Source organism: Gymnogyps californianus, chromosome 14 (genome assembly GCF_018139145.2).
Source record: "Gymnogyps californianus isolate 813 chromosome 14, ASM1813914v2, whole genome shotgun sequence".
Classification (NCBI taxonomy): Eukaryota; Metazoa; Chordata; class Aves; order Accipitriformes; family Cathartidae; genus Gymnogyps; species Gymnogyps californianus.
This window is the reverse complement of record NC_059484.1, coordinates 7,864,118-7,886,750: the sequence shown is the minus strand read 5'-3', so window position 1 is coordinate 7,886,750 and position 22,633 is coordinate 7,864,118. Positions and strand designations below refer to the sequence as shown.

The following is a 22,633-nucleotide window of genomic DNA, read 5'->3' as shown; positions in this document are numbered from 1 at the left end:
CCTCCTGAAAAAGATCTCGTCAATGATCACCACTGGATTTACCAGGCTCTTGTAATCCCCACAAGCTCCCGATTGTGACCTGTGTTCTTTTTGGTGGTTTTCATTAATTCCACAGTGTTTTTTTTAGAAAAGAGATTATTATCCCATTCTTCCTTTTTGACATCAGACAAGAAATCCTATTATTATCCAGGAAAGAATCCTCCATTTCTGGCTTTACGGATTGAATTTCATGGTGATGTTTGGCAACAGCGTGGCAAGACATAATAAATTGTTGTCTCTGTGGATTAGAAAGTCTGAGAAACTTCTAAGTAATTGGGTTTTCTGTTTGAAATATTGTATTTGGAGACTTTAAAATTCAAGAGACAATCATCATCTCTAAGTTTCTGGGCATCAGCTATTTTACATCTTTATTCCATTTTTAATAGATAATGAGTTCAAAGAAGTGCCAATTTCAATTTTCAACAGAGATCTAGAAAGAACATTCATGTGTCTTTAATGGGCATTGTATCTCAGAGTGACTCTTTGAAAATAGTGCAACTTGTTTTCATGAAGATTCTCATTTGTATTTCCCTGGAAGTCTTTCTCTTTCTACTGAATTTTTGAAGAGAAAAGAGGCAATGAATAGAACCTTACTGTAAAATGAAAGAGGCATAACGAGAGTGAACTTTTTTTTACATCATCACTTGCCTTTTATAAAAACACTAGCTGAAAACTATATGTCCTGTTTTCTTGACTGTGGCTGTAAATTAAAGGAAAAAAAAAAGGTTAAGCAACTGAATTTCATTATGTCTACCAAAGGGTCAATAGCTGTTCTTCGATATATTTCTGAAACACATTAAATTAGAAATTAAATTCAAATCATACACTTAACAAAATATTTCCATTTAATCACACGAGCAGGAGTTGTAAATAACAGAGTTCAAAGCTTTGGAGCAGATGGTCTTTCTGTTTTAATTCTTTATCTGATCTGCTGTGTGCCAGTAAATCTCTGAGTTTCATTTGCTTTATTCAAATCCCTTGGCTATTCAGGACACATTGTGTCAAAGCATTCTGCTGTGGAATTTCAGTTGTGTTATATATGCTCCTAAACTAAAATAAAACATATGTATATTTTGTACACACAAAGAACAACATGGTAAAAACCACAACACTGAAAAAAAAAATTCTTCCCTGGTGACCTATTTAAATGCTCTGTATATATGTTATGCATATATATACAGAGAGAGGATGCAGGCACTTAAGGAATAGGCCAGATTTCAAAAAGTGCTTACTAGAAATTCAAAAGCAGAAATTGTTCTAACTACTTTAAAAATCTTTCTCTCTGTCAATTTTAATCCATCATTTAATAAATATATTTTACCAAAATAGGATTCAATTGGTTTAACTTCATTGCTACTAATCACTTGCACTAACATAAAGGTTCAAAGCGTTGCACATAGTCGCTGTGCCAAGTTCGTTTTGGCTGACTGTTTAGATTTAATAATATTGTTTTTAAAGGATTTAGCTCTACACTACCTTGTCCCATGAATGACATAGCCTCTTTTTGAAAACTTTATGGAGTCATAAAGCTGGCTTGAAAAAAACATAGGTCTTCTTGACATCTTCCTTTTCCAAATGTGACGGTAAAACTGCGCAGAGAGATGCACATCACCTGATATTGAATTACTGGAGATATAAGTTCAAATGCATCCTTCCTTTCTCATTTGAACAATTCATTCAAGAATGAAATCATATGACCTTAAGACTCACTGGTAATATACACATTCCTATATATAGGTTGAGATTTTCAAAGATACCCTCTTAAGTTAGGTGCCTGAACCCCACAGATGGACTTATTTGATAAATGCATTACCCTTAGTGGTGTTTGGATTAGGTCAGTGGAATTTGGATGGGAAAGGGAAAAAGTAAGAATTGCAAGACACGTCCCACTTAGCACTTGTTCTTCGAAAGAGCATTTCTGTTGGTAACAACAAATTATATTTTCTTTTATAGTTGTTTTTTTCCCTTAAAAAACAGTTATTTTGTTACCACAATCCATCATAAGACAGCCTATTTGTTTGATTACATCCAAATGTTTTTAGCGTTTACTGTGGAATGACATGATAACTGTGATATCAGCCTTCGAAAAGAAAAGGGAAAATCTGGGTTACGTGTGAGCACTGATGGACAGGAATCTCAGCCATGGAGGAAAAATAGTTTTGTCCTACTTTCTGAGCAGATGAGAATTAGAGTGAGAATGAGCAACTTCCAATTTCAGGTCAATATTTTCACCCAGGGAGAACTCAGAAAAACATATCATCCTTTGGCGTACGAGAATTGTGTCCATGGAGGCAAAGACCATCCTGTGTAACCCTTGGCACTTTCCTAAAATAAAGACAGTTGCCATTGTTTATGTAATAATTAAAGTAAGTCAAGAAGAAGACTATAGGATGCAAGGTTATGCCTCATGGGCTCTGAAACTACTTCAGCTGCCCACTTGCTTGGATTTTAGTGCACAGAGGTACATGAACCTCTAGCCATTCAATCATTCACTTTTCAGCCCATCAGTCTGTCTAGCTACCTATCACAGACACACACACACAGCAAATGTACTGACAATTTCTTTGTTCATGAGGAATGAAGGAGAAAATGAAATACTGGAGGTATGTTGAACATTTATTTATTTTTGCAAATGTATATTATTCATCTAGAAAAAATAGTTTAAGGTCATTGTAGATGATATAATTAATGCCCTAGTGACAGGGCAAGGAACATCAGTGGTTTTACAGCCATACAATGTCCATGGACTTTAATAAAAATCCCTTGTGCTGTTTTTGTAAACTCAGCTGAGGACCTCAACTTACTTGTTGCTTAAGCAAAACTCTCTCATGCTTTAGTGCAAGAATAAAAACATAGTAAATTATGTTAGCTAAGAGCAAATGAAGGTGAAAACGTTGCATATTTGGAAAATACCTCTAGCCACTAGAAGTCTGTCTATGCGCTAGTGATTTGAAAAGTCACTACTTACAGTTTCCTTGGGAAGTCAGTAGGTTTTTCTGTTCCCTACTTTTCTGTGCACTGCTAACAACCTTGAATCAAAATGAGATGAACTGCATTGGAAATGTCAGGAAACTAAGCAAAAAGTCCATTGCAAGTCTTTAAAATAACCTGTGGCTATTTAATGCTGATCATAATGACTGGGTGAACTTGGTGCACTAGGGGACTTTGATAAACAAAATTTCTATTTTCCTTGTGCTTAGGGAAATCATTGCAGCATTTAGAGTGTCATAAGTCAGGCACTTATCCAAAATGACTGCCACCTTGGAAGTTATTGCCAGCCTTAGCTATGAATGTCATTGGTTTGTTGGGTCACATCAAATCCTTCTCATGCTGTTACAAAGACAAACAGATCATGTATTTTGTGAGGATGTGTAGAATGTGCAATATTTGATTTAAAAATCTGGATAAAGCTTGCAACAGAGAGTTTAACTGTAACATTCCTATGTTACAATTCAGGTTATCTCTGACAAAATACATGGATTTTGACCTCCCTTGGAGCAGCATCATAGGCGGGAACAGAAATTGGATCGGCAATGGCATTGAGAGGGGAAGAGGGAAAGTAGACAGTATTTGAAATCCAGTAGGTGCATACGATATAAGGATTTTTTCCACCCCACGGATGCTGGTAGTGCTTTATAAGTAACAGATACTGTTGACTGAGGAGTTCATTTTAGCTTTACACTAAACAGAGCTAAGACAGCTGACCATGCTGTGTTTGTGGCAGTTAGCAGTGTCTGACATTTCTGCAGAAGGCTTGGAGCTGATGAAAGGTGCCTTGAGCTAAAGCCACGATAACCTGTGGTGGGCAGGTGAGCGGCTGCGTGACGCTCTCCTGGCACACCCGACACCTCTCCGTACCTGATGCATCCAACTTTTCTCCTTGTTTCTCGGCAGAAGTATCAGCACCCGCCCAGCTCGCCCAGTTTGCTCACACCTGAGGAGAGGACGGTCGCTGGCTGGGGGTTTAACTGACGTTAACTTCAAGCAGAACCGTGCCCCTCGGTGACCACAGGTGGGCCAGGGCCGGGCCAACACGCGTGTCCCGGGGGGGGGGGGGGGGGGGGCAGCCGGGAGCGCCTCTCCCGCCGCGGGCACCGAGCCGGGCGCGGCCGCCGCGGGCTCCGGCGGGGCGCGGGGGCCGTCCCGGCTTTAGCCGGCTACGGGGCACCGAGGGGGCCACGGGGGCCGGGGGGCAGTGCCGCCTCCAGGTCCCCGGCGGCCCCGTGGGAGAGCGGCGCGGCGGGGGCCGGGGGGCTGGGAGCCCCCGCGCACAGCCCTGGGCAGAGCCTGCGGCCGCTCCGGGCAGACGTGGCACCTGCCGGTAACAGGCGTGTGACGGTGTGGGAGAGCCACCGGGTCCTGGAGCTCATTTCCTACGGGTCTCGCCCAAAATGCCTGTTACCTGGGTTTAATTAGGCTTGCACAGCATCTCTGTCCCCGTCTGGCTACATCCGTAGGCTACCGCCCGGTCTCCATAGGTATACACAGTCTATAGGCACACACGCGTAGTGCTGCATCCTCTACATTTCTAGCGAGCCTTCATTCATATTTATGCCGCGATTAAATATTTGATCAAAGCTGAAGCGCTAACGCAGATCGGTTATATTTTTAATGTACGACCCTTAAAATAGACTGTTTTGTAAACTGCAAGTGTCTAAAAATTCTCAGTGCAGCCTCCCCCCAGCCGTGCAGCCTCCCCCCCAAATAATAATAATGCTGCAGATTGTAGAAGGATTTGAGTCTGCAGCCAGAGAGAAAGGGATTAGGGCGAGAGCACTGGAAGTTAAATTGTGCTGCATATAAAAAATGGGCGGATTGGTCTCTAGATGAGAGCTTGGTACCACCTTCCTTTCTAAAATAAAATCTCTCTGGCATGAAGTCACAGCCTATTTCACATCCGGTTTACCCTGGGACGTATTACTACTGTCTTGGTAAAGAGAAAGCTTTTGTTGTATAGCGGCGGTCGGAATATTGGGAAGAGAAATTTGGGTGCTAAGCCCGGAGGAGCGGAGCGGCGGCGGCGCCGGCGATGGCCGAGGCGGAGTGAGCGGCGGAGCCGGAGCCGCGCAGCCTCCGCGCCGCGCGGGCGGGAGGGCATCCCCGGCAGAGCCGGTCAGCGGCGCCGCGGACCCGCGCCCGAGGGGCTCCCGGTAAGGGCGGCTGTTCGCTCGCACACACACACACACGCACACACACACGCACACACGCACTGGCACACATCCGCACCCCTCCGGGCGCTCCCGGCTGCGGGCACCGCGTCCAGGCGCGCCGGCGGTTCCTCTCCCCTCTCTCCGCAGGTACCACCGGGTCGGTGTGATTTTTTCCTATCCCTCCAGCTTGAAAATCCGCAGCGATCGATGGGCATTGTAATTTATCTTATTTATTTATTTTTTAGCGTGGACTGATTTCCACCACCGGTCGCTTGGAAAAGGTTTTTTGGTTTGGGGGCTTTTTTTTTTTTTTTTTCCTTTCTTTCCGAGGGAGGCGGTGGGAGGGGTGGCTTTCTCAGGGTGAGGGGGGAAATACAAAGTTGAAATGCCGGGAGGAAAACAAGTCTCGATTTGCGCCTCAGAGACGGGCAAATCTCTCACCGGGAGTCAAAAATGCATCAAAATGCCCCCTTTTTTCGCCCGTTTTTGTTTGTTGGGTTTTTTGTTTGTTTTGTTTGTTTTTTGTTTTTTTTTCTTTTTCTTTTTTTTCCAGTGGGTGCTGCTGAAATTCTCCCAGAAGCGTGGCTCTTTCTCCCATTTTGAATGGGAAAACCAGAGCTGGTTTCACAGGCGGTGCGGGCTGGGGGAGGCCAGGGTCTGGGAACTGCTGGTGTTTAACGCTCCTTGAAAGTCTTTGTTAACATTTGCTTTTTCCAGCTGCAAGAAACTTTCCTTCTCCAGGATTTATAGTGCCTGTATGGGTTTATGGAAGCGGAGGGTGGTGTTGGGAGGGGGGGCGAGTGTGGAGCTCGACAGATCCAGATAGTTCAGAATAATTCACTTTCCGTTTTTTATCCTGAGGAGCATTTTGCAAAGGCAGAAGTTGGCAGGACCGGGAGAAGGCGATTTTTGAAGCCACAGATGTTGCCTTTCCCTTTGTAAGGGGGCTGATCACAGGGCAAGTTAAGATGCAGTCTCGTCCCCGAAGATCTTTATCCACGCTTTCATGCCACATCCAGCTCCTTCCTATCCAGTTAGATTAGCTCAGCCCCACTCAATCCTTATCTGCCGATCGTTTGGCTATAAACGCATTAATTATATCTCATTGCTTACATACCGCTTTGTAATGATATTTTATTGATTTAAATTGTCCCTGAGAGTGTGCAGTGAATTGGGGTAGCTTTATTTAAAGGCACAGCAACATTTCCATGTACAGTGCTTCATTTCCTCAGGCATTCAAAAAAACTCCAATTCACCATTGGGGGAAAATACAGGCTTCGTATTTTGTTGCCCTTATTTAATGTAATGAATACTAAAAACCGACTGGATTCCAGCACACAGTATATAGATATGTAAAGGGACCTGCAGCATCTCCTGGGCAATCAGTTGAATCTGGAACACCGATTCCACAAATATCAGCTAACTTTGTATTTTATGGTTTATTGGAAAGCGAAAGAAACCTTCTGAATTGTGTTACTTTTTACTCAAACGTAAACTGAGAGTAACTCAGTGAAGTCTGGAGAGAGGACAGGAGACATTTGGAGAGAAGGCTGCTAATGCAAAAACATTTCCTAGCAGCAATCAGAGACTAGTAGAGATTTAGGAGTTGATGTGTAAGTTGTCAGCACATGGTGTGATTATAAATTGTGCCCTTTAGCCCAACAAAAATATTAGTGTGCATATGTAGCAGCAGATCACAGGGTCAGAATCTGATCATTTTACTCCTTCTCTGATAGTAATATTTCAGGGAAGAGAATAGCAATATCTGTGGAAGAAAGTTGCTTCCATCACATCAAAGCAAAGCAGTGGCTGTGAGGGAAGCACCCCTCTCCTCAGTCACACTACCACACACTGACATCTTCCAAGAGGTTTGGAAGGACTCAGGCTGGTTCAAGTCAAACAAAAACCAATTACACTTGTTTATCTGGAAATGTTCTGGAGGCACCTTGTCACATTTTCGACACAGGAGGAAACTGAGTAAGAATTGCCACAGAGTTTGGGGACGGCAGCTTTAACTCATAATTGGTTTTGTTAAAGTTCAAGAATAATGCAAACAAGAATACACCCTTACCGCAAAATAAATCCCACCCTAAGTCTCTATGTCTAAAAGTAGAAGGTAAACAGGAGAACAGCCAAGGCCGTGCTCCCTCATTCTGAATGACATGAGCTATAGTATTGTGAGGTCATTGCCTGACATCAAATTATTCTGCCGACGTTTCCAAAATCAGACTTTTTTTTCCACAGTACCTGTTTTAATGTAGGGGATGTTGATGATTGTTTTCCTTCTAGTTTCAGAGCCCACCATGAAGAGAATCCTGGTGCTTTGTGACTGCGTCTGGGCCTGGAGCCTCCTTCTGAATGCACTGACTGAAAGAAGGTGGGGAGATATTTTTTAATGCACCAACATATTTTAGGAACATTTAATTTAATATAGCAGCATAAGACAAATACTGCATGGGCTGCACTACTACTAAGTGTATTGGGGGAGGTTAATCGCTGTTCAAATCCCAGCTAAATCTAACTAAGGGAAGACTGAAAGAAACTACAATTTGTTTGCATGACATCTTTTTTTCAATATTGTGAAGGAAAAAAAGCAAAAGCTTTCTGACACAAATTGAAACTAAACTACCTCTTAAACACCTGTGCAATCCTTTCTACTTTTATATAATGACTGCTCAGAAATACAAGTTTCTTTAGAGGAAAAAAAAAGTGTAATTAAGTTTTTAAAATCTCATTTAAGTGCTATTTAGTAACTTTATTGTCCCTGCAAGCAGAGGCAAAACTTTCACTTCATTGGTCAGGATTGTGTCCTAACTTAGTAGCTGTTTTTGCAAATCCGAAGTAGACCTTCCTGGTGAAGGGAGACTGCTTGGATGAAGAATTTTGTAAGCTCAAACCCCATAACAGTTTATGTTTGAAAGACCATGCGGCATTGAATGTTTATGGAATATATGTTGAAATCATAATCTAAAAATAGCAGTAGTATTAAGAACAATTTGTAATCATACAACACCTCATCTAACAACTAGTAGGTTAACTAACTAAAGACTGTAAAGCAGTTTGGAGTATACTTGAAGTACTCTCTGCAATTCAAAACTCAGTAAAGGTGTTTAAGAAGACTCACAGATATACTTCTGTATTTTAAAAATATTAATGTCCTGTCAATAATGCTACCTAATGACCAAAAAGCAGTAGAAATTTTGTATTGTCAATAGTGATCCCTGAAAGATGTATTTGTGCCTTGATCTCCATAGTGTCTCCTTATTTATTTGCAGCTCTAGATAAACTTATCTTCTGGCTGCCTTGAAGATTTTAAATAGAATGGAGTGGGCAAGGGGCAAAGGTTCATCTGCACAAGCGTTTCCACTAAAAAAAAAAAAAAGAATAAACGCGGGTGATTCATGTAACAATTGCTGTATTGAATAAACATGACATTTTAGAAGCAATACCGTTATTTTGATAATATATTAAGAAAAGTGAGATTTGAAGTCTTCATGAAGTACTTCATCTGGCCTAGCTAGAGAATTTTGTGAAAACATGTTTATTATATAGATATGTGTACATATATATGTGTACATATATTTATTATATCTATAATGTATGCATGTGCATTCTTAAAGTGAGAATTAAAACGCATTGGACTAGTGTTTAAAAATTATATGGCGTGTCACTATTATAATGACCTGTAGATGGAGTTAGTGCACAGTTTTTTATTACACCGTGGTTTAATACGAAAACACAATCGCATACAGTCACTTTTTCCTCAAAATATACACACCTTACATGAAATATATCTGTTTCTAAAGCCATTTTGTCATAGTAGCTTCCCTTGCCTTTTCTTCTGGAGTGCTGTTAATCCTGTATGATAAAAAACAATTGATGAATTAGATAAAGTGTCTGTGATACAGAAAGACACAGTCTTTCCATATCATTCTTCCTGTCATAAAAAACCAGCATTAGGACTATTTTAATATGTGTGTTTTGAATGAAAAATCACAATCCCTCTGGAGTTACCGTGTACTTCATATGTACACAAATGTTCAGATTCTTCCTGTTGTGGCCATACGTCAGTTAAAACCAGCCGTAACGGTGCTTTTTACCTCTGATAAAATGGTGGAAAGAACAGGTAAGGGTACTGACAAATGCGACACCCAGAATGGAAGCGGTGTATTGTATTGCATCCTTTCCGACTGCACTGCCACTAGTCCATCTTTCTGACACCTCTTCTGCAAACATACTCATTTGTTTACCACTGAAATTTCTGAACTGGTTTTATATCCTTTTGCCGCCTTAATCCTGATGACCTTCTGCTATCCTTGAGATATGTATGTACAGCAGCTTGTTTACTGACAATGAGTGTTAATATAAAATTTAATCCAGTGAAAGGACCTGTGTTGCAATTCTATATAAGGGGTATGAGGAATGATCCTTTGAAAGATAAAGCTCACTGGAGCCAGCAGGAGAACTTGTGATTTGGTAACATATAGGAAGCATAAAAGAAAAAAAATATTAATGTCTGTGACTTAAAATTCAACTGTAGGTATGAAAAATAAATATAAATCAACCTATTTTTTAAAGTGAAATTATATGATATGGCTAGAGGAAATTCATAGTATTTTTTAAAACTGTTAGAGATTTTGTTGTCTTCATCAGAAACAGTGACTTATACGCATTAAAAAACCCTGAAAATTGTTCTCTACAAAGTGACATCCTATTGAAATAAAACAAAAGTTAGTAAAACTTCTGAAACTCATTTAAATTTATAGTGTTACATATTCAAACCTATACTGCAAAATAACTTGGAAGCATTTCCAGAGTACCTATATTCAAGGTATCTTTCCTCCTTCTCTCTGTATTTGATGCAAGTGGAAGATATGTGTGGGACACACAAAGGATGTTTGACTGATGCAGCTTACAGAAAATCATTTTGTAGGTATTTTAATAGAACCAGATCACTTCATGTAACAGTATATTCCTCATAAGACGACCTTTGCTTGTTAGAGCAGGAACAACTGGCAGAGCACTGAGACCCGCATATCGCCGTGGCTGTATGGATAACAAGCTGCCCAATGGAAGGAATCACTTTTGTGACTAGACCTGATCCTAACAAAAGTTTTTGGCGCTGCACTGTTTATCCAGTTCAGTAGCAATGTGTGCGAAAAAATGATGTTTTGGAAAGCAGTGTTTTTGCTTTTAGTCATGATGACTACACATGTTTATAATGGAAGTCTTCCCAGCAATGAATGAAAAAAATGATACTGGGTTTGGCTTTAAGACAACTGTAATCTATGATTAAGGGAATCATCTATGACAGGGTATTTGGTAAAGGTTTCAGATTTTAAAAAAAGGTTGATTCTGATGTCATCTACAGCAGACAGAAACCACTAAGCCCAAGGATTTCATTCTGATTTGTATTGATGGAAGGAAGATTTTGGTAGCTGAGTTCAAAGAGCTTAATTTTATCCTTGTTCAAGCAAAATTTCAGGACCTTTGGCTGAGTTAGAGATATATGTTAGGGATCTGTAAGCGAAGATTTATAGACATGAGAGATTTCCCTGTCAACAGATGGTTTTGTTACACATTTGCAAGGAAAAGTTGGAGGTATTCCTCCAAATCTAATTGCTAAAGGAAAATGGGAAATAAAGAAAAATTATATACTGATCTATGAAAATGGACACTCACTTGATTTACTTCTATATTCATAAAGAAGACACCTTTGTATTTTTTGTTTTATCTTTGCTTTAGCATTTATTTTCAGTACTTCAGTGTCAGTGTTCTAAATTAGTGTATCTTTCTTTTTATGCAAAACCTTTATAAATATTATGAATTAAACACATTATCTTTTGCTGACAAATGAGCCTTTTACTGAGGAACACACATACTAGAACATTATAACCATCAATGAATAATGAGATAAACATTAAGGAGCTGACGTTCTATTTGCTCACTGTTTATAGAGAGGCACTGATTTTCTACAATTTTACAAAAAATGTACAATTTAAGAAGAAAATGTTTAAGTGAAAGAACCCTGTAAAGCACTACCATCTTGTTTTATGGAGGAGATTTTGTGACCATAAACCGGTATAAGCAAGATTAAACAGATTTTGGAATTACTGTTTTGTAAGGTTATTGGTGGATTACTGTTTTTCAGTGTTAACTGTTCTGTATTTCAGCTATGGACAAACCTCATCACAAGATGAACTTAAAGACAACACCACAGTATTTACCAGAATATTGGATCGTCTGCTGGATGGTTATGATAACCGCTTGAGACCAGGACTGGGAGGTGTGTTGTATTATAATTTTCAAGGTTACATGTTAGATAAAAACCAGTTAAAACAATGTTGTTTTCCCATGATATACTTGTTTTAATTCTGTTTATATATACATATAAAATAATGCTGGTATGTAATATCCATTTTTTCAAAAATGCCATGCCTTCTCTGTCTTTCACATACTCGGTTTTCTCACACTTATACCCAAAAGAAGAAGAAAATGGTTCACAATTCAAGAAGACCTCTGAATACATATTAAAACTTCAAATGTATGAAGAATAAAAGATAATAAAATATGACCTGTGACCTGACAAATGACAAGTTTATCAATCAGGCCTAAACAGCACATCTATCTATGACTATCTTCATATGAGGATTTGGTTTTTAAAAGTGAAAGCATCAATCAACATTAGTCATAAAGGTCTCAGAGAAGTTCATAAGATTTTTTTTCTACTTAGGTATGTCAAGATTTGTTTCTGTAACATTTTGTTTTCACAGCTTTGTAAAAATGTCTTCCTTCTTCTGCTCTTGGTGCTGAATCCATAAAAAGGTATAAAAACGCATAACAATTTCATCCTTATAAAAACATTATTACAAAGCCTAGTCTTTATCAGCATCCCTGCGTACACTCTCTGATTTGTTCTACTGTGACACGATCCCAAAATTGGGTCTTAAAAGCTCGTTGTTCACGAACGTGAAAGTTCTAAACATACAAGCACAAATCTGTTCTTTCCGGTGCATGGAAAGGTTGGTTTACTTCATTCAGATGTCTTTTTTTTTTTTTCTTTTGAAATTTTCAGGTAAAATAAAACAAAGCAACCCACCCCACCCCACAAAGTATAGTTCAACCTGTTTTCATATAATAGCTCTCAGAGGAACTACATTATAAGAAGAACAGGGTATTACATTAAAAATTCTTATACCATCTCCTGCAGATGAAATGGAAGGTAATTAAGAGTAAGCTTATTCTGTGGTTTGAGGCTACAATCTTGCAACAGTTCTTGAATTGTGAGCCAACTTCTTCAGTGGTTTGACTTCACTGACTTCAAGGAATGGCTAAAGATAAAATTCCATTTATAAAGTATTAACACATTTTAAAATGGGTTGGTGTGTAAATTTTTGTGTGCAATTTCAGGTAATACACAACAAAATAAGAATCACTTTTTACTTTCATCTACCAGTACTTTTGCCTGCTTAATTGTAAACCCTTGGACTAGTGTAGAAATAAACGCTCCTTAATCTTTGATTAATACAACTGTACAGTTCAGTCAGCTACTATATCACAGTAAATAAACATAGCAGAGAAGGCAGTAAATAAATGAAACTCTGTAAACTGTGTAGAGTCTGGTACATGTCTACAAGAAAAATCTGAGCATATGATGATTTCTTATATGAGTTTTGTGGCTACTATGATTTGTTTAACAGTTATTAGAAGAGCAAACAAAGGGAGATGCAGGGAAAGGATTTGCTCTCATTCTCTGGATTGCAATTTAGAGAACTGAGTACATCAGTATAGAGTCTTATGTATGTGTGTTTCTATATGTTTCTGAAGCCAGACTTCAAGGGTGTGCTGGGAGAACAGATCTGCATATCTCATGAAAGGATCATCCAGTCCGGTTAAAATTTACTCCTGACAGAAAGATTGTTAATGTAACTGCTTCTGTAGGAGCAAATGAGTCTCTTCGTAAACTTTAATAGCCATTTGCATCACTATCAGTTAAAAGCAAAAATGAGTGGAGCACGGGAAGTATGGGGTACAGGGAAGCCAGGACTGGAGTAGTTTCTCTAACCAAGGGTTAGAGAAGTTTAAATAGTCTTTGCATCCTTCCTTTTTTGAATTGTGTTGCATGTTCCTGCCCGTAGCCAAGAACCTCAAATATAACAATTTCCCTGGTGCTCAGTACATTATAGTTTCACGGTGTCAGTTCAGCAGAGTAAATTTAATTTATCTGTTATATTTGTCAGCTTTGAATACTAGAACTAAGAGTGCCAGGACTTTTTAAAAAATCCTACATCTGATGAAATTGTGGGCAGTAAATTAATGTTTAAAATCAAATATAGTAAGAAGTAGCTTTACTCTTTTGCCTGTTGAATAATGCTTTATTCAAAAGACATAAATTATAGATTTAAAAAACTAGGGACAAACATCTAGGCCAATGTTTTCAATTCTGGTACCAATTTGTAATAAAGGGTTTGCTCAGGAATTTTGAAATTCACCTCTGCAAAACCTTCTTGCTGAGGTATCTAAATATGAGGTAAGAACCTCAAGATGACTCAATTTTGACACATTCGATTTAGACACTTGGTGTAATGGGAAATGTATTCCAAAATGTTCCATATGTAAAAATATTCAGTGAGAAATCTAAATCAATATATCAAATATAGCATGGTTTTTGGAGTTGGGAGTTCAATAGCCTTCCACTATAGCATGATCTATTGCTGGAAATTTTAAAATGTATATGGAAGAGCAGTGGTTTCAATTTTCTTCCCAACATCAGTGATGGCTTCTTACTAAATATTTCAATCAGAACACGATTTTTATCTACTCGAAAGAGAAAGTTAAGAAAGCTACCAATATAACAGCATTTTTAGATATATAGGATTAGGTCTAAAACCCAGTCATTCCATATTAGCTGTGATGTAGCTATAAGAGAATTTAAGAGACCAGAGACCCTCATAGATATATGTTATGTTGATAAATTTTACGCTGTTAGGCACAATGTAAATCTGTGTACCACTAATTACACTATAGCATTCTTCCAATTATCCAAAATTGCCTATCCTGTTCTTTCTATACCTTCTGAGAAACAGTACATGAAGTAAAACATTGCATGGTACAGTTACTTTCTTCTACAGAAAGGGGCATATTGCAGACAACTCTCTGCTTATCCCTGTACGACCTCTCCTTCTCTAGTGCAGTTTTTCAAATACATACGCCTACAGAAAACAGAATTCTGTGCATGAATAGAAGCAGAAAAGAGAACCATTTTCTCTCTTTCTCACCTATGAAAGAAAGGGTAGATGATAGAGTTTCTTCAGTCAGTTTATTTGTTTCTCCTTCCTTGTGTTTTTATGTATGCATGAAGAATTCAGTGACAAAAAGGTATGTTTACTGAAAAATTGTAATGAATTGTGAAAGGGGTTTGATCTTGATCTTGTTCTACTCACTTGTAGGAGTAATTTCCTCCTTTTTGAAATAAACGCCATGATATTTCTGTATCCCAAGTTTGCAAACTTCTTATTAGTGTGGTGAACAGTTTCATTGTTTGGTAGAAATATCCTGGTGAGGCAGATGAGGCACCATGAAGCCACGAACAAGCTCCTGGAGAGATCTCATTACAAATGCTATACTACATATTAATTGGAAAGCCAGGTTAAAAGGTGGAGCATTAAGATAATGAAAAATTTAGAGGTGCTGAATTTTGAATCACTCTTTCAGCATGCATGGATCAGTGCTAGATTAATGTTAAGTCCTCCCTTTCCTTTTTTTAGAACTTTTGAAGTATCACTTCAAAAGGAAAACTAAAAAACATGTATGCTCCATAAAGAGTATGGGAATGAAAATTATCATTCGTCAGATAACCCAGTAAGGCCATATCTGAAATTAAGTGAGCAGCTCTGAGCATTTTGCCATTAAACAAAGAAGGAATTATTTCTCATTAACAAGAATACAAAAAAATGGAGTAGGTGACCCATGGGGAAAAATTATAGTGATTGACTATGCTCATTATTTAAAAAATGTCATTGTGGCTAAAATTAATCTGATTTCTCTTTAAAAGAAACACGTAGCACTGTTATGCATTGGCACATTTGCACCTCTTATCAATAATTATTGATATAAATCATGTTATTTAGATGTTTGCCTCCCTCATATGTGGGCATAGTCACTTAGTCAGACATTGCTAGGAAATAGCATCTGTTATACCCATCCATAAACATGGACAAATAACTACATTTACAGTTATTTATGCCTGGAAAATAGAACTTTCAAAATGAATGTAAAAACGTTCTGAATCACGCTAGAGGACACCTATTAACTCTATGAGAGGATAATAATTTACAAAAAGCAAGGAGGAGGAATTGCAGGGAGTAACATATTGAAGCTGAAAAAGAGGAAATCATGTTAGACATTAAGGGAAAAAATAAACAGTGAAGTAATTTAGGTAATAGCATAATTTTCTGTGGGAGCTATCTGGATCCTAGAACTAGAGGTGATCAAAAATAGGCTAAATAATAAAGATGTTGTTCTCTTTTCAAATACACAATCCTGAACAAAATAAAGGATCAGATAGTGCTGGGAAGGAGTCAAATAAGGAGGAAAATTCACCTCAATGTTTGGTGACCTCTCCTAGTAAACCACTATATCTAGAGCGGGGTTTTAAAAGAATTGAAAAGCAACAAAAAATGGTGGAAAAAATAAGTTCCTCAGATAAATGGATATGCCATTGCCTTTTGTTCTGGGTTGTCTTCATGTGGGAATAGAGATGAGCCCTGGGATGCTACCAGGAAGATCTGGAGTGCCACAGTGGAGAGAGGCCAGGCTTGCACAGGGCAAGTTGTTTGTACTTGGTGCTGAGATTCATTAGCATGAAATCAGGTGCAGCTACAGATTTTTTAAGACTATTACCTTTGCAGTGCACACATCCCCTTTCTAAAACTAAAGGATATCACGTGGTCTGTGGCCTTTTAACTTAGAATAATTGTAAATGCGGTTTATCCCTTTGAGAGGGATTTTGTAGTAGGAAGGTTGTTTAATACAGAACTAAGAAGAACAAGAGTGGGTTTGATTAGGCAGACCAGAATCTTCCTAAATGAAATTTGCTTTTATAGTTGGGTCAAATGCCCATTAGATCATCCCAAGTAGATTATCAACATTACTTCGGTATTGAACAGAATTGTACTTGCTTTATGCTATCAGTAAAAGCTATTTGTTGATCTCTCCTGTGTGATGTTTATCAAAATTGAGTGTGACTGTCCTTAAGTGGAACGTCGGTCCATCTCAGGCAATTCATTACTTCCACTGAGTGCTTTTATTTAAAGTGATGGAAAATAAATCTGACAGTATTATGTTAATTAGGTTTTAAAATTCAGTTTTATGAGAACATTATCTACAAATATATGATAAACTTACCTCTTGGTGATTGAGGTCCCAATGGAAATTGTTGGATTTGAACTCATATCTGAGCTAACTTAAAGTTTAGGGAAAATATGGTTTTGCTCTGTATGTGTAATATAAATTTAGTTAAATCTAAATGCTTCTACTCTAAATGAAAAGAGAGTCCTATACTGGACCCCTACACTTAATTCTGCAAGTAAAGAAGGACTAGATGCTATACTTAACTCTGTGAAAACGGAAAGGGTGGATTTTGGTCTTTTTTCCACTCTGTAGGCACCACTTTGATGTAAAGGCAACTGTAAAAAGCCATAGAAGACCCTAGGGAAATTGATTTAATACAACACTAGGGAGGTAGGGAGGATATGAGCAACTTTGAGCTGTTAATTGGCGTGCGGAGAGCTGCCATGACACTGCGCAGCTCTCAGTAAACCGTTCATAGCAGCACAGACTACAGCTGGGTAATCACAGGACAGCTCACTGTTCTCCCTTTTGCTCTCTACTTTTACAAAAGCAGCAGCACAAAATTCTTATGAGTGTATTTGTTGTGATTCTTCAGTCAAAATACTTCATAGGATGCAGCCAGGATGATTAGTCTACATGACTTTTAATAGTAGTGTACACTATACAGGCATCTAAATTCCTTTCATTCAAAACCATAGGAAAAGTCTTCTCCATTTTAATAATTATAGCACACACTTACACAAGACATGCAGGAGGAACAAGTGCATTACCAAAAAAGATGGAATTAATTTAAACCACCAAAATATGCAATTCAAATAACCCTTGTGCTCAAATACCAGCAGGTCAGAAAGGGAAATAGTTAGTGTATAGTTTCCTATGATAAATAGGCTTATTTCCTGCTGTTTAAATAAATCTGTATTTCTTATTTTGTTCTCAATTTGTAATCCAATCACAATTCCAGCAATAATGAGGTCCCTAGGAGTTTAAATCAAAATATTCATTGTTATTAATTTTGAGAGTTTATGTTAGTCTAGCATCGTTAGCAAAACACAGTGGTTGTAAACAGTAAAATTACAGTAGTTGATGTTGACTGGTGCTTTTATAGCTATATATGGATCAATTGCCTGAGGCTGTGTTCCAGAGCGTCTAGGTGTGGTACTCAGTTGCTATTTTGCTCATCAGTAACTACTTGGACCCTATGGTTGCCTTATAGTAAAACTAGTAAGTCATTAATAATTTCCTTGGTTTTTTTTACTGGAATTGTTACATGTTCTACAGATATCCCTATATTACTTAGTCCTGGTTCATGAGATAGATGTTGTAGTCAAGAGACATGTTTAACATGTCTTTATAACTGATGGATTTATCCTCAGCAGTCCGATCAGCTCCTGACCTGAGCTTGTTTTTTTCAATGACTTAGAATTTTCTCTCGTTCTTAGGGATATTGTGAAGGTTTTGAATATAGCTCAGGATTTGAGGTTCCTGAAAAATGCATTCTGAGCATTTGAAGTACAGTTTAAGCCTTCCCATGGTAATCAAGCTGCAAACTGAACATGGTTAACCTTGGTTCTAAATATATATCCCAACTGTATGAGTAAACACATGTCCTGTGCAGGAGTGACTCACAACTTCTGAAGCTCTTGACAAAGCACAGTTGAATCATCTAATTAGTAAAACAGTAAACAAAAATTTCAAAACTTCCATATGGTTTTGGAGGGGCTAATCTTTTTCTGTGTGTTCATACACACTTTTTCATTGCTTTTGAAAATGAGGTACATGTCAAAGAAAAAAGAAATCATTTGGTGGTGTGTACAGTGGTTTTATCTGGATTTGAAGAGACATGGGATTAGATGCCCTGCAAAAGTGTAATCAGTATGAAGATAACACAATCTCTCGTGAGTTCACAATCTGAATTTTCTGTTATTACTTATGACTTACATGCCACTTCAATGTTATATAGAAATGAAAAGCATCACTCATTTTTCCACTCCCATGGAAATCTTCCATCTTACTGCCAAAGTCTTTAGTTTCCATTTTGTGTCCTGAAAGTGATTTCCTTAAGCCTCAACCTCTCTACTATGACCATATGTCTCCCAAAACTAGAATTCAGGATACCACTACATGATATGCCACTGATTCAAAGAGCATATTCTGTGTTTGTGCAAGGTAAATCAGTTAGCTATATTATATTAAATAGAAGCTCACGCAGAGCTGGGAGTCTGATTTTACACCATTAAGGGATGAACGCATTGTGCCTGAAGAGCTTCTAGCATCTTCTGTCTCTTAATGACACCAGTGGAAGTGCCTCAATGGAAAGGAGATGGAGAGATGGGGAGTCAGGATGAAAGATCTTTAAAAGCGTCATTTGAGTTTCACTTTTCAGTATGTAAAAGGCTAATAGGTTTCATGATGATATTAGTTTCTCAGTCTTAAGAAAAGGTGATTCAGTAGCTGGAACTTAAAGAATCCATTCAGCAATGTTTTACTGGACCTTGTGAAATCTCCATCTTTTTCTGCCAGCTGTTTTGTACAAGACCACAGCCTCTTGAACTTTTGTGAAAGTGATGGGCTGAAGGAGAGAATACTTTTCTTCCAAGCCAAGTAATTTCTGGACAACCATATGCTTCTTCCAGTAATACAAGGTTAAATTCTCACTGTGAACTTCTTTAAGTCCAGAGCCAATTAGATGTCAAGCAAATACTTATCTTTAAGTCAGTTGAAAAGCTTGTAAACAATGATAAAGTCACACATTAATTTCACTGGACAGCCAAGGAAGAAATTTCACCTATTCAATGCTTTTGTCAATAGTCACTGTAGTTTGTGCACGTCTCAGTCACAAAGAATGAAAAGAATATTATTAGGCAATTCAGCCACATCCATAGTATTTTACTTTCTCTGATTATGAATAATACATCAGAAATTTCATCCTTCAACTTTTTTAATGAGTCCTGGAGATTACTTTTGCTACCACCTGATTTTTGCATTAACTTGCTAACAGAATACATGTGTCATTCAGTGCATTACTAGAATGACAGTAGAATCAGATCTAATATTACATCTTGATTATTGCTGTCTCACAAAAAGAGATATTTTATTGCACATATATATTAAACATTTATATTAAACTGCTTACATTTATATATATTTAGAAGTTGTAGACTTTTTTGAATGAAAGTGAAAAACCTGTATGCATTGTAGAACACTGATTCTCATTAGAAATTTTGCATCAGATACAGAAATGTATATTGTTACTGGCTGCTTAACCTTGATTCCTTATTTCACTTCTCTTCTGTCAGAACCTTCTTGTCAGATGGAACAAATCATATTTAAACAGTCCCAAGTCTTTTGAAATCAGAGGGTTGTATTAAATCAGTTTTTAAATTTAATTATTTTACAATATTTAAATAACATTATACAGATAGCTACATATATACGTTTATTAGTCTTATGAAAATTTTTGCCTGCTGCATGACTTTTGCTTACTATATGTGTACTTTTCTGTTAGCCTCTTTTCTTTAGGATTACTTTTAATATTCCAAATTTCTCAATTTATTTCTTTTTTTGAAAGTTATTTGAGAAATGTATCACTCCTTCCACATTTGAAATTTCTACCAAAAACCCCACGCTGGGTTGTATAGCACTATAGTAAATGTATTCAGACTTACATCACTGTAAATTCTGAAAGGTTATGGGGTTAGCTCCGCTCAACACTGTTTGGATTTATGCCTCCAGGTGGTGTTACTCCCTGCAGCTATATTTAAATCAACGGAGTTATTTTGATATATGCCATCCTGGGTGAATATTTTGTGATGTGTGGCCTAGAAAATACCAATATGTTCAGAAGTGACTGATACTCTGTGTGTGTGTAGAGGGGGAGAAGAGGAAGGGGGGAGGTTAAGCTTGTGTCTTTCTCAAAGTGACTTTTAACAGTAGATCTGCAGAAGCCAGATGTTTGGCGCTTTCTGGAGATCAGCACCATTTTAGGTGTCTCAGACTCAGCATTTGTGACCACTGAAATCATTAAATTCTTCTGAAGAGACCAAGGGCATTGTGCCATGGAGCAAATTTACGTCCTTGAAATCACAGAGAAGTCTAGCTTTATGGTATAGCATATACATATAATCTGTGTTATGTACATGTCATAGATTTCTGAATTATTATTTATACTAATCTATCATTGAGGCCTATAAAACAAATCTGGTAGTTTAAGGGAAATCTAATGTTAGTGCCCGTATCAATTTAAAAAGAAATCTAAAACATTTACAAACTATAACATTTACACATGAGTAAAAACTTGTAGTAGAGAAGTTTAGCTGATATTTATTTGGAAAAGTTTTAACTCCTTTTTGTTTATTGCAGTTAAGGGTAGTGCAGCCATTTCTAACTCATGCCAATAAAATATCTTTATGTTTTTATACACCGTAATGTATTCTCTTTCTCTTTCTTCTATGTTCCTGTGTCTCAATACAAAATACATAATTCATAAGCCCAGGGTCAATTATTAGAGACCTTCATTCAGCTTGCCCAGAAACATTGAGTACCCAATGAGACTTTTGAGTACTGTGTAAAATATTCAGAACTGTTTATGTTGTCAGACAAGAAGATTTATTAGTCAAAGAGTGAAAAGATTTACCTAACAGCGGAATTATGGCTGCTGTACTGCGGCATCACAAGCCGTGTCTCAAAAAGTTCTGTGGAAACATTGTAATAAAAAAATTGTTGCTGACAATATTGACTGTGAAATTACACCTAGAAGCAATAAATTATCAGGACCGTATTGTAGACCAATTTTAGAATGGCTAATCAAAGCCAATAATTTTTCTATTTATTATAAGAATTGGTAGTGGTTAGATCTAATGAAGACTGTTGATAGACACTCACTGTCCTAATTTCCTGCTTCATCAGAGCGTGTAACTGAAGTGAAGACTGACATCTTCGTCACCAGTTTTGGGCCTGTTTCAGACCATGATATGGTAAGTAATGGCCTATATTTCTACAGCATTCATTTTCTCTTGTCGTTTTAATTTGGAGGATGAAAGATCTATGCAATAACGTATTTAGTCCTTTTAAGGCTGGGCTTTTTCTAAACCCTTGATTCCGAAATGCTGTCAGCTTTTATGTGCAACCATTCCTGCTAGCTGTGACTGCATTTAAGTGCCCTGAAATTAGCAGCCTCACTGACTTTAATAATGTATTTTAACAGACCTTATATTTGCTACATAATATATTATGAAATGCATTAGGGTTTGGATCCGTATTCTTCTGAGAATGATTGCTCAGGTCCGTGCCGGCACATCACTGATCCAATTTGCCAAGAAAGATCATCATCTTAAAACGCAATTAACACTTCTGCCTACAGTGTGACATCCGTACAGTCTAACCTGTATTTTTATATTAAAAGCTACTGATCAATGGAAAGTGACTTTCCTAGATCTTGGCTGCTGAAAGAGAAGAGAAGATTAATGAGAGAATTAGTGTCACTCCTTTATGGAATGAATATTAAAATCAAATTGCTAGATAACTGCAGGGGATGGAGAAGTTCAGAAAACTGAATGAAGATGTTGTGAGCCCTGGTCTTAAGACATGTTAAAAAATTGTGTAAAAATACAGATAAGGTACTTTAAATTTTGCATATAGATGAGGTCTTCACAAGTAGGTTGCTATTGACAGGGAAAGCCTTGTCTGCAGCTACTAGTGTCTGCTGGATCCTGTGTTAGGATGAATGCTGGAAACATCCTCATTAATTTAAATGAAGAAAAGACAACAGTTCAACCTTGTAGCTGGCTACATTTAGCTAAATACAGTCACCAAAAGAAAAATGAAAAAAAAAAAAAGAGAAAAAATTATCACAGGAAAGGAAGCAAGTTCCATTTCTTACCACAAAATTGTCAGTTGTTTAATTTGAACTATAACTGTAGACAGGCCTTAAACACCAGGTTATTACAAGTTTCTGACTACTCAAAACAATGTTAAGGGGTGGAATAACAGAGAAAGTAACTTTTACAAGATAGTTTATTTTCCTAAATGAACTTTATGCAAAGACACCATTTTCTTTATTGCTTTGAAAATGGCATATATAAAACTAGTCAATT

General features: G+C 37.5%; 1 protein-coding gene across 1 annotated transcript in view; it reads left to right on the top strand.

Moving 5' to 3' along the window:
• The first annotated feature begins 5,151 nt into the window (after positions 1–5,151).
• The window catches only part of GABRA1 (gamma-aminobutyric acid type A receptor subunit alpha1), a 41,381-nt gene continuing 23,899 nt past the window's right edge, over positions 5,152–22,633 (top strand). Inside the window, exons 1-4 of the mRNA XM_050905648.1 lie at positions 5,152–5,189; positions 7,479–7,566; positions 11,363–11,475; positions 21,447–21,514. Of these exons, the coding sequence (XP_050761605.1) occupies positions 7,493–7,566; positions 11,363–11,475; positions 21,447–21,514 (255 nt within the window). The 5' untranslated portion in view covers positions 5,152–5,189; positions 7,479–7,492. The remainder of the gene's footprint in view (positions 5,190–7,478; positions 7,567–11,362; positions 11,476–21,446; positions 21,515–22,633) is intronic.